The sequence below is a fragment of the Anas acuta genome, chromosome 2, assembly GCF_963932015.1.
Source record: "Anas acuta chromosome 2, bAnaAcu1.1, whole genome shotgun sequence".
NCBI lineage: Eukaryota > Metazoa > Chordata > Aves > Anseriformes > Anatidae > Anas > Anas acuta.
In genome coordinates this window covers 69,617,548-69,629,792 of record NC_088980.1, presented here as the reverse complement: position 1 = coordinate 69,629,792, position 12,245 = coordinate 69,617,548, and the positions used below count along the sequence as shown (strand labels likewise).

At 42.6% G+C, this 12,245-nt stretch overlaps 1 protein-coding gene across 3 annotated transcripts in view; it reads right to left on the bottom strand.

Annotated features, from left to right (window-relative positions):
• Positions 1–8,305: 8,305 nt before the first annotated feature.
• The window catches only part of F13A1 (coagulation factor XIII A chain), a 65,483-nt gene continuing 61,543 nt past the window's right edge, over positions 8,306–12,245 (bottom strand). For all 3 annotated transcript variants that reach the window (XM_068670798.1, XM_068670797.1, XM_068670799.1), the window contains one exon: positions 8,306–10,573. In XM_068670798.1, coding sequence (XP_068526899.1) covers positions 10,429–10,573 — 145 coding nt within the window. In that variant the 3' untranslated portion in view covers positions 8,306–10,428. The remainder of the gene's footprint in view (positions 10,574–12,245) is intronic.

Here is a 12,245-nt window from a genome sequence, read left to right as displayed (position 1 = left end):
AGGTGAGGTAGCCTCAGTCAGGGCTGGGGAAAGGCTCCAAAGAGCACCACAAGCTCCAGCTTGCCCTGCTCCTCCTCCCAGCCAGCTCCTCAAGCACTGCTCAGAAAGCAGTTACTCTCTCTTTGCTGGCTTTCTGTTGTACACCTCCTGAAAAAGTCCAAATAGCTCACAAATCTTCATGACTGCATTTACCCATGACACAGAGTGGTGAGAAGTCAAAAGAGTTCCCTCCAAACTTGGGATGCTCAGTTAACAGCAGATTTTTGAGAGGAGTTAGATTTCCTGCCGCACTTTATGGATTCAGCGTGTGACCCTCATTAACTTCCCCAAAGCAACGAGTATGCTGCCTCTGCAAACGGGAGCCCTGCGCCTGCAATCAATCACCCAGAGCTGCAAACACCTAATCAGTCATCCCAGCTGGAGCCATCAGCCCTCCACCAGAGGAGGATGGTGGCAAAGAGCACACGCAGCCTAAACAGTTGTTACCCTCATCTTGTTCTTCTGCTAATCCCTTCCCTCACCCACTACATTTTCTCCCACCCCTGCAGGAGATGAGATGGGGACCCAGCAGGCAGGAGCTGCATGCACTTCACTATCCTCCTGCAGGCCCCACCACACTGTCCACCCGTCCTGGCCTATTTCTGGAAGGACTGTCTGGGGGAAAAAAGTGTGTGACTAACATGTACAAAAGCCATGATAGTGCTGCAAAGTGGCTGGCAAGATCAGTCATGCACTCCAGTTTCTGAGCACTTGAATTTGTGATCTGCTAATGTCTCCCATGTAGATACAGAGAGATTAGGGGAAGGTGAATATATAGGAAGGGCAAATTTCCCAGACCCTCTACACATGCTTGGATCTGTCAGCTCAGAACTGCCAGCCATGCACAAAACAGACAGAACCAGGGGAAATGCAGCTGCTATAATCTTGGGAAGATTGTAGCTTTATCCTGCGTCTGGCTGGGCAGCATGTGGCTCAGCAGCACTATTATTTTAGCCTGTGGTTTGTTTCTCAGTGCCCCCTAGCTCATTCTTTCTGCAAATCCTATTAAATGTTGCTTTTCATAACTGCATAGGATCTAGTTCAAGATCTGATCAAGTAGCACCCTATTTGACAAATCAATCCGCTGAGTAAATTGTGCAGTAGCATCCTGGTCAGCAGGTACAAATTGGGCTCTCAGCAGTTTCTTTGATGCAGTAGAAAAGCCAGAACAGAAGCAGAAATCGTGCAACCTGTTACAGGAGTTCTCAAACACAGGCCTGCTTAGAATCATGAAAAGCAGCGAAAGGAAAACCGAGTAAAATTATTGTTGTCATGGAAAAGCATTCGCATAGACAAAAGGAAAATACACCCCACTTTCTTTTGAATCCAAATTGGCCTACTAAGATCTGATGCTGTAGGTACTGCTGAATGTGCTCCTCATAAATTGTGCGATGCTGCTCTTGCTCTTAAAGCCAGAGCTGCCTCTCTTGGTGGTTTCTGCTTGGAGGCTGGGTAATATCCATTCTGTGTTCAATACAGAAGATGTGATAGAGCAGATTCACACTGCTCTAACAAGCTGAAGTACTCAAGCTATCAGTAGTGGCACTTGGCCAAAACCTTGCAGCCAATCTGCTTGAAAGCAAAGTGAGCACATTCCATGGGTTTTGCTACTCTGCTGTAATGTCACTGTTACAATGTTCTGCAATACAGTGGAAGAAACCTGAAATAAAATGAAACCACATTCACCTTAAGACAAAACTTTCCCACACAGTTTACTTGATCAGAGAAAATCTTTAAAGATTTGCATTTAATTTTGGTGAGCCAGAAGTCCTCTGAAGTGAGTGAAATTGGACTTGCGCATCCACTCCAAATGTTGCACTGCTGGTGACTTGGATGCCTGATCTGGGACTTCCCAAAGCATAGTGTACTTCTGGCTGCAAAGGACCTACACTGGCACCTCCCAGGAAAGGAAAATAACTGTTAGTGGAGTCTGGGCAGTTCCAGTGACTACTGAGCCATTGGAGCCAATCCCTACACAGGTAGGAATCCAATTAATTCCTGATATCAGAATTGCTGTCCTGGCAGCTGCCTAGTACCTCTCTTTAGAGGAGAACTCCAGCTCTGACAAGGAGAAGAACAATATTGCCAGGGTGGATTGCTTCCTCGGTATTTCCAGAAGGCTTGGGGTAAAAACTGAATTTCTTCTCATCAACTCCAGTCCAAACCTATTATGTCATCTGCATGAAGAAAGGAGAGGATGAATGGGGCAGAAGGAAATAGATGTGTTTGCTATGCAAGAAGCTGTGTGAGCTTTCAAGTCCCTTTTGTGATTCAGGGAGAGAGATACCAATATTTGGTGTCACTGGTGACATAAAGGAACTGAAGTTCACTTGGTGACAGATTATGGACATCAGAAATAAAACTGAAATAAACATCAGAAATAAAACCAATTTGCCTGCTGACCTTTGTGTTGTTTTTCATATAATCTGTTCTGATCCTCTCCCCATTTTTGTCCCTGGTTGTATTATTTGTTCTCTGGCAATCAGTGACTAATACTTAAAAATCACATTGTATGGATTATCAGCATTCTGTGTCATATAGGACGTAACACCCAAACTACTGAACATGAAAAGAACAGAACCAAACACCTCAAGTTGGAAGGGACTCACAAGGATCATCAAGTTCAACTCCTGGCTCCACATAGGACCACCCAAAAACCAAACTATGTGTCTGAGAGTGTTGTCCAAACACTTCCTGAACTCCAGCAGGCTCGGTGCTGTGACCGCTGCCCTGGGGAGCCTGACCCAGTGCCCGATCACCCTCTCGGTGAAGAACCTTTCCCTAACCCCCAGCCTGACCCTTCCCTGTCCCAGCTCCATGCTGTTCCCTTGGGTCCTGTGACTGTCCCCAGAGAGCAGAGCTCAGAGCCTGCCCTTCTGCTCCCCTCGTGAGGAAGCTGTAGACTGAAAGCAAGACACCTCTTAACAACTGGCCTACACTGCAAGCTATTTTCTTGGGCCTTTAAAAAATGACTTGTCGTGAAGGGGTCCTGTATACTGGCAGAAATCATTTACTGACAAAAAGGCAGTGAGAAGGATCTCCTTCTTCATTGCACTGAGGTCATACTCCTTTAAGAAGAGTTGCAAAATATTTTAACTGGTGTGAGGAACTGGAGGTGCACCAGCCCCCAGGACACCTTCCAGTATGCACAGCCCACCGTGCTTCAGGGCAAACACAGGGTGCATGATACTGGAGTAGCCTCAGGGCCACACTGAAGAGACAAATTAAGAAGGAAGGAGCTGTGGGAAATGTGATGGAGAGAGAAAAGGATGGTTTCATTTTGCTTGTACCAGTAAGGTGTTAAAATACTGCAAAGATGAATGCAGTGTGTTTACCTTGACCATTAGTTCATTGGGTTTGCAGAGGTCAGGCTAATTAAAGACTGAACAAACTAAATGCTCTGTCCTAGTAAAAAAGTAAAAAAAAATAAAATTAAAAAAAAATCCCCAAAATAACTATGCCTTACAATAGCATCCTGATGTTACACAACTTCACTAGAAAGACAGCAGTAAAACACTGCATATTTATTTTACTTCCTTATATCCCTGACCCCCCACAGTGTGAAGTCTGCTTTCTTTTTTTTCCCTCCTTTTTCCACTTAAATGATGGCTTTTCTCATTTGCCTAGCCTCACACTTTCAGATGTGACCACAGTTGGATGCAAGTTAATTTGCAGCTTGATGATGACACTTCCCCAGTGCTAAGTGTCTCTGAACACAAGGGCAATTTTTTTTTCCTTGGACATCAGTAAGTTTGATGAGGCCAACAGAGCTTTGGGAGCAGGGTTTATTAGTTAAAAGCTCTTCCAGAGCTAGCTGATTGGAGCACATTGTTTTATAATGCGAAAACTGTGTCTACCTTACTTAACCTGCTCAAAAGCAGAAAATAATTCACTAGCATGTTGCACTGGGGTTTATAATGACCCTATGCGAAGCTTACTTTAGTATATGAAAATGTCTTTCTATAAACTAAACTGTTTAGGCAGCAGAGGCTTTGAAACATCTTTATAGTAGTAACTAAATTAGCTCAAGTTGTTTGCTGTATAAAGGACAACAAACCCAACAAACTTAGAAGTTTACCTTGCTGTTTGCTTAAAGTACCACTAAGGCTGCCAATGGGATTTGGAGCCAGTTTGCATCACTGTTGATGTACATTGTATTTGGTTAAAAGGAGGCAAATTCCCAAAAGATGCATCTTGGTACAATCACAATCATCTATCATCACAATCATGAATCTAGCTACAGCTAGATCTAGCCCAAATCTAGATCTAGCTAGATCTAGCTGTAGCTAGATTCATGTAAAGGTGCCTTCAGAGCTCAAACTGGACTAGAGTATGCCACTCTAGAACAGCATGAGGTTTTCCTGCTGATTAGAAACTGGACTTGTGGGAGAGTAGAGACAGTTTTCCTTAAAGCTGTGCTATTAAGAGTTCACACCATGGCTTCTGAACACGTGTTATGACTGTTGCTTACGGTGTACAGTCTATTTCTACCTCCTATGAAGTGAGCAGTAGTGGTATGAGTACCTCTGTAGCAGTACGCCTACACAGGGAAATATCAAAGGCTTCAAGACACAGACTGAATTGTCTGTACAGCTCTTGGCCATGCAGCTACCACAGATGCTGGTCTCCTGGCCATGTCTCACACCTTCTGACCAGGAACATGTGTTTGAAGTAACAGTGTACAGTGCTGTGATTTGCATCAAAATGGTCTTGCAGCATAGAGTTTTTCAGCTCAATTTTGTCTGAAGAGGTGACTGAAGAGTGCACCAAAAGCCCTGCAAGTGCTGATAGCCATTCAGATGAGTCCAATAAGAACTCTCTGAAATGCAGTATACCTATCAGTTTTTCAACATGAGCTGATTCAGCCTACACATCTGCTTCTGTTAATCTTATTAATGCAAATATAGCCTAAGCATACAAAGATTGACTTATATTTCCCCGTAGCTGCCCTTCACTCCGTGAGGTCTTGACTGTTCAGTTGTCAGAAGTTCACATAGCGTATTACTATTATTCTGTAGGCTATTTCCAAACAGAGGAATTCTGTAAGGAGAAAAAAGCCACGTGAAGGACACCACACACTCCTTGTGATATTGAAATGTACTTACTTTGAAGAAAAGCAAAATACAGGTAAAGTTAAGAGCATCTCAGAATCCTATGTATCTACACAGTGATGAAAAGTCAGATGTTTTTCAAATATTAATGCCCTATTTCATACTAGTAAGTTGTTCTAGAAGGCTGATCCATGGTCTTTTCAAGGCAGTCACATTGGTGGTTGTGTGAGATAGTGGGGTATTTCATGAAATAATGCAACAAAAGATTAAAATGTGTTCAACTCTGAGCTTTTAACCAGGGCAAGTTTTAAATCCATTTGTTTCAGCTGCAGCTGAGTCCCGGTTTAATCTAATGAACTTGGATCCCAACAGACCCGCCTTCTACCTGCACAGGTAGGCTACTCACAGGTAGGCTACTACTACTACTCATTAGTAGTGTCTTTTCAAAATACAGATACTCAAAGCAGATTAATTGCTTTTAAATGGTACTTAAAATTGCATGATACCAGGAGAAGTTCCGAGGACAGAAAAAAGAACAATCACAGATGTGGAACAGCTTCCATGCACAAAGTGACTAAATGAAAAATACTGGGGATTTGAGGGAAACACAGTATAAAGGTCTATGAAATTACAGACAGCATGTCAGAGAGGGAAGTTCTCCCTGACTCTTCCATTACCAGAGCTACACAGTGTCAAAAGAGATTAGTAAGAGAACCAGGTTCAAAACAAATATGAGATGGTTCTTTGTATCTGTTAGTAGCATACCTGGGGAAATCTTTGCTCAAGCCCGTGGTATATGGTAAAAGCTAACTAAGCTACAAAAACTCACCAAAGAGAAAGACATCAAAGCTACTAAACCAGAGGCAACAACGCATTTGTGCCCAATAAGGGGGCTACCACAACATAAGCAAAACACCTGCATTTGCAATGCCACTTGCTGCTGGTGCAGTTTTCACTGTACCAGACATTTCCTACTTCTCATGTTTCAGGGTGTCATGGTCCACTTGGGTCTCTCAAATTTACTGGAGACTTTACTTTGTAAATTAAGTACTTTGTAAATGTACTTTGTAAATTAAGCTTTATTTTATGAGCTTATTGGGAAAGAAAACAAACATCAGACAAGGGCTCAGTCTCCTTTGTATGGACTAGTTTGATGTATTCTTTAACTCAGCACCTAATTCTTGAGGCTTCTAAATCACAAGTTCTGTAATTCATGTAACTCATGCATCTATGGGCAAAATAGTTTCCTAGTTGAGAGCAAGAGTGCTCATTCTTCTCCCTTCTCCCCTACCCACAGTTCAGGTATGCCCTGTATCCCACCAGGAAGCACAAAAGCCTCATCTGTCCAGCTGCTGTTGAATCTGCTTCAGAAGATTTTTGAGTAAGCTGACACATTAACACCTTCCAGTTTGGAAGTTGGTTTATACAGTTTCCATAATTTAGTGGATTCTGAAAAAAATGCCAGACAATTAATATGCAAGGCTTATGGCTGCAGGAGACAGCAAGCAGCAGTTGATAGTGGCTGCATAATAACCTTTAGACCTTCCTGTCCATCATGCCTTGCCTACATATTGCTCCGGCCTCAACCTAGTGCACTGCTCCCAGAATACTTCAGCTGTGTGTTAGCCGAAACCAGAGCAGAAGCTGTGTGAACAGTCACAGGGGATCACTTTTATTCCCTGACCAGTACTGGGGAGGCCAGAAAAACAAAACCACATTTGGGCTGGGCTGCAGATGACTTAGGGAAACTGCCAAGCTCAGCCTGGATCTTCTCCTAGCACATACAGCTGGTTTGCAGCTACTTATTGCCTTGCAGTTCCCAGTTTTCCAGTCCCCAAGCCACCTTCTGAGTTTCCTTTCTCCATGTGATCTGCCAGATTTGCAGACAAAGCTTGTTTCTAAGCCTAGCTGTGGACCTCAGTGTGGGCTTGCAGACTTACCTGCAGAGGGGATGAATCCATATGCTGCTAGCCTGTGTCCAGCTCCAGTGACTGCCAGGAGGTTTGCTTTCTGACACTTCTGCTGCTCTCAGTCACTCACTCACTGCTCTTTCAGAACCCTGCGATGAATCCCATCAGGCCTCAAAGACTTATATGCAGGCCCCATAGACTTCTATGCATCCAGCTGGAGCAGCAAAGGCCACACAAGTTTGAGGTTGACTGTGAGTTTATGGTTACCAAAACCATGGTCCTCCAACATCATCGGTGTTAAAGACAGAGGCAAAGAAGGCATTAAATGACTCTGCTTTGTTTACATTCCTGTTTGTGAAGTGATCATCCTCATCAAGTAATAGACCAACGTATTCTCTAGTCTTCCTTTTGCTGTTAACATATTTGAAAAAGCCCTTTTTATTGTCCTCCACAGTACTGGCCATCTTCAACTCTAATTGAGCTTTGGACACATGAATTTTCTCCCTACAATGGCAAACAGCATCTCTGCAGTCCTCCCACCTCACTTGACCTCACTTCCAGCGGCCATAAGCTTCTTTTTTCCACCTAAGCTCTAGAAGATCCCTGTTTGGCCAAGCTGACCTACCAGAGCACTCACTGCATTTCCAGATTTTAGTCAGGTACCAGCCCATGTACAGGGGATAAGTGGTTGAAAACCTAAAGGCCATCCTCCGTTTGTCCTTAGGTTTTTGTAAGCAGCTCTGTTCCAAGCGAGCTGGCCAGCAATGCTAAGAGCTGTTGACATCACTGGCCTCCTTCACAGTCATCACTGAACTTCTCTTTGCTCCCACATAACCCTCTGTAAACTACCTTAAAATATTTCCAATCTCCCAGTGAACTTTATTCGGTTTAATGACTGTTAGTAAAATGCCTTAAAATATTTAGCTGAGAAGACCACACTTTAGAAGTGGGATGCAGGTAAGGTTTCATTAGGAGCACATCGGCCTCTTTAATGGGCTCTGACATGTTAAAGTAATTTCCAGGGGAAACTGGGGATTCTCTTTGCTGGCACAGTGTTGTGCTCTTGAAATCGTCAGCTCTTCCAATTCATTTGCAAAGGCAAATAGTCAAACCAAGCCTGTACATTTATTTAGTTATTTATATTTAAATAAAGCTAGGGCTTTCTCCCTAGCACCAAAAAGGCACCTTCAACAGCATGGCCCAGAAGCAAATTTTTCAACTTACTCTTAAACTTAAGATGCAGCAAATAGTGTCTATAGTGCTATGGCATAGAAGAAGTGACTGATTAAAACACAGAACACATGATGCAAGTGCAATCAGATATGCTTTATTTTAAATTCCTATTACACTGTAGTAATAAAAAGTCTAGAATGGAAAGCAGGTTTATAGGCAAGAGCAAAAAATGGATAATTTTATTAGATGATGTAGACTGTGGTAGAACTGCTTAATTACTTAACAGAGATTGTCACTGTGCATTTACAACATACTGTTCAGTCCCTCGTGCCCCAGAGGACTTCTGTAGGAGACACTGACATTGCAGAGCATATAAACATGGTCCCGTAAGCTGTACACAATACAGGTGTAACCATGCTTGAAGCAAAAGCTCCAAAAGGTCTGGTGTTCCTGGATCCAGGGTTACTCACTGAGCATGTGAGGTGGTGTGATATGAATCTTTGCGTTGCTCCACATACTTTAGCAAAAGAGCAGCTTGCATTTCTCCTCCCCTGGGCTTACTTATTTTTAACAACTGGTCACCGGTTTTGTAGAAAGCGATGTGTGGCAAGAAGGGGAGCAGAAGGCATGCCATCTCTCCTGCTCTCTCGCTAATGAGACCATAAAATGACATGGCCACGCACAATATAGCCACAGTGTTTAACGAGCACAAGGCTCCTTTTAACTTCTTTGAAAGCTCAGTTATCTCAACCATGCTCTTAATATGGGATATGCTCTTATACACTTTGGCCAGGGGAGAGTCACTGCACCTGGGCATGTGACTGTGGCTTGCACATATTTGCCTCATTTCAAAAAATATCCTGAGAAGGATTTCGGGAGAGATAAGAAATGGCCACACACACACCCCTCCTCGCCTAGCACACGGAAGTTCATGGCTAAGGACGGAATAGCACCTACATGGGAGACTAATGGAAAACATAGATCCAGTCTTTGGGCCAGAAGGGCCTCAGGAGAGGAATGAAGCCATAGCAGGCCCTACTGCATCTCACAGAGGAATATGCTCCAAGCAAGGCAGGAAGCTGACCCAGCTTACAGAGTTTCTGCTTCTCAGGATGCATGTTTATTCCTGTAAGCTGAACTTCTATCCCTAAATCTTCCTGGGGTATTCCATGTAACAGGTCCTGATTTTACAGTGGTCATGATTCCCAGGGAATGCTTGGGCATGGTTTAATCTAGGTTCATCCTCAGGTGGCAGTTCCTGTGCAGGACATTTATTAGGCTTGTGGGGCTGGAAAGCTGCCTCTCAGTCCCTTTCACTCCTCTCTCCCTTGCCCCATGAACAAGTTGGTGTGGCCTGGACTGCTCTGCAGCAGGGAACCCCCTCAACATACACATAGAAAATGGAACTATGAGGCTTAGGAGAGAAGAAAAGGCAGAAAAGGATGGAGAGCACAACCATATGCAAGAGATGTGACCAGGAAATGCAAGTTTGGTGGGACAAAATCTGAGCAGGGGCATGAAAAACTACTTATTTTCAGCAATCAAAGGAACAGAATAGCAAATTAACAGCATACAGGATGGGCAAAGGGCATGAAACAAAGTGAGTATTGTATGGGTGCAAGCATGCATGAAAGAGCAAGAGAAAAAGCATAGTGAAGCAGCAAGTGAGAACAGAAAGCTGGAAATACTTTGGAGATATCAAACCCTGAGAGATGATTCCAGCAAAGCATGCAGTCCATGAACTGGAAAATTATAACACTGTAGGATAAAGCAGTCCTGTTAGCTAGAAATACCTGTTTTTATTGCAGCCTGAATGATCTACCATAAGGTTGTGTAATTCACTCTAAGAATTTATAACACTGGGTTCTTCCTTTTTTCTTTTCACTGAAATATCAGGCCTTAATTAAAACTAAAGTTCAGACTACTTTGGTGAATGAAGCCTTTCAGATTCCCTTGCAGCACTAAAGCTAAAATCCATAAATACAAGTGAACTACAGCAATAATATGTCCTAGAATTGCCTTTGATTACGTGTATCTAATTTTGAATCATTCACCATTCAAATCGTTTTTCATTCTCTCTTCCCAGTGTTGTTGGTTACTTTTTCATATCAAATTTTGTGCAACACAAATGATGACCAAAAAAAAAAAGAAAAAAAAAGCAGATTTCTACCTCTGTCTCTATTTTGCTCCTCTTATGTTGAAATATATTGAAATATAATAAGAGCTAAATGAAGGGATGAAGACAGCACCTTGGTTCATGGTTTCTGAATCTGGATGCTCAGCTCACCATACACATGCCTCAAAGCATCACAATTCAGGCTTGCAATCAGCTTTCGTAAACCTGGCCGTTTTGGGATGCATTTTACTTCCCAGATCAAGGTAGAGTTCGATGGGATTTGCCTGTAGGTAAAAAGGAAAGTAACAATATTGTCATCAGTCAGCCAATGCTCTCAACCTGACCCAGATTTGGAGAAACTTAAGTTGGGCAGTATTACACTTTTTTTTTTTTTTTTTTTTTTAAATGTTTCACTCATTCTTATAAATGTCCTATAAATTATTCTCTCCATTTTCCATTCTTCTCAGTGCTTACTCTGTCAAAGCCTTTTCTAGCCTTTCCTCCAGGCTGATTTTAAATTTCCAAAATGAATCAGGGTTCCTCTTCCTCCTGTCACTTCCCCTCATGATCACTTTCAGAATGATCTTCTTTATAGGCATCATATATTTTTTCTACTTTAAAATTCCATTTTACCTGTATATTATAGATCATAGCCTGTTGGTGATTCCTTAAATGGTTAAATAAGTCCTCACTATGAAGTAGCAAGGGCATCCCCATCGTGCAAGTTTGGCACAGTGCTGATGAGCTGCTGAGCCCCTCTGCCATAGGCACAACATCAGGGGATCTCCTCACTAGCCATTTCAAATGACTTCTTCATGTCCATACAAATAGGTTAAAGTGTTCTTGGGAGTCCTGCTGTTAGCAGTTACTCTTTTATATTATGTATGACTACTGATAAATCATAGTATAAATCAACTGTATTCTGTACTACTCTTGATTTTCAGTTCTCACTACAATCAAGATGCACAGAGAGCCTTGAATATTGGTATCTGTGTTTTCTCAGAGCTTTTACTACCTTGTGTACAAGATTTCGAAGGCTGATATTGATTGATTATGTTTGGGGGATGTCAGGATACAGCTGCTCTAAGGGAACCAAAGGAAGAGGTAGTGTAGTGGGGAGCTAGCTATAAAAATGAATGTTCTTTTCCTCAACATTAAGTAAGAGGATTATGAATTGAGCCAATGTTTTCATCTCACATGGGTATGGTACTCTAAACGGCTAAATAAAGTGAGAGTAAAGTAAGCCTAAACTTTAGTCACAGTTGCAAATTCTCATCTTGTAGGATTTGGCTATTAGATGTCCTGTCCTATGCCAGGATCAGAACAGAAAGGACTGCTCAGACTTAGCACAAGTTGCCACAAGATAAGGAGACCTATTAACTCTAAATGAGCAAGCCTGGGATCCTCCCACCTGTGTATTTGTTTCAGTGCATGTCTGTCCCTGCTAAAATAAGAGGCATTCTAACTCCTTAGAGGTTAGCATGGGTATTTCTACGTGGCACTACATTGCATTTTGCATATACAGTCATAGGTATCCTTGGGCACGTAGCCAGTTTTAGAAAAGAAAAAGCAGAGGAAGCTCACATTTTTAGTCTGCATGTGCAGACTGCTTCTAGCAAATGCCTCCCCTCTTTTTATCTCTGTTCTTAATGAGATATATTCTGTTCCCCTCAGCTGGCCTGCTTTATCAGATGCCCACTAAAATGATAGTATGATAAAGCAATGACTTCAATTGTTGTGCAAGGTTAAATACCATTTTTAATTTAGAATTTATGCGAATGATCTGCAAGGGATGATCTGTACAGAAAGTGATGAAGGTATTAGAAGTTTTCCCATGCAGCAAGGTTCAGTCTACCTTCCTGAGCACCTGGGGGCCAGATTCTCTAAGGCTGGAGGTTTCCAGACCACATCTTCCCAGTGCCCCAGTGGGAGCAGTGCTATTGTCTCTGACTTACA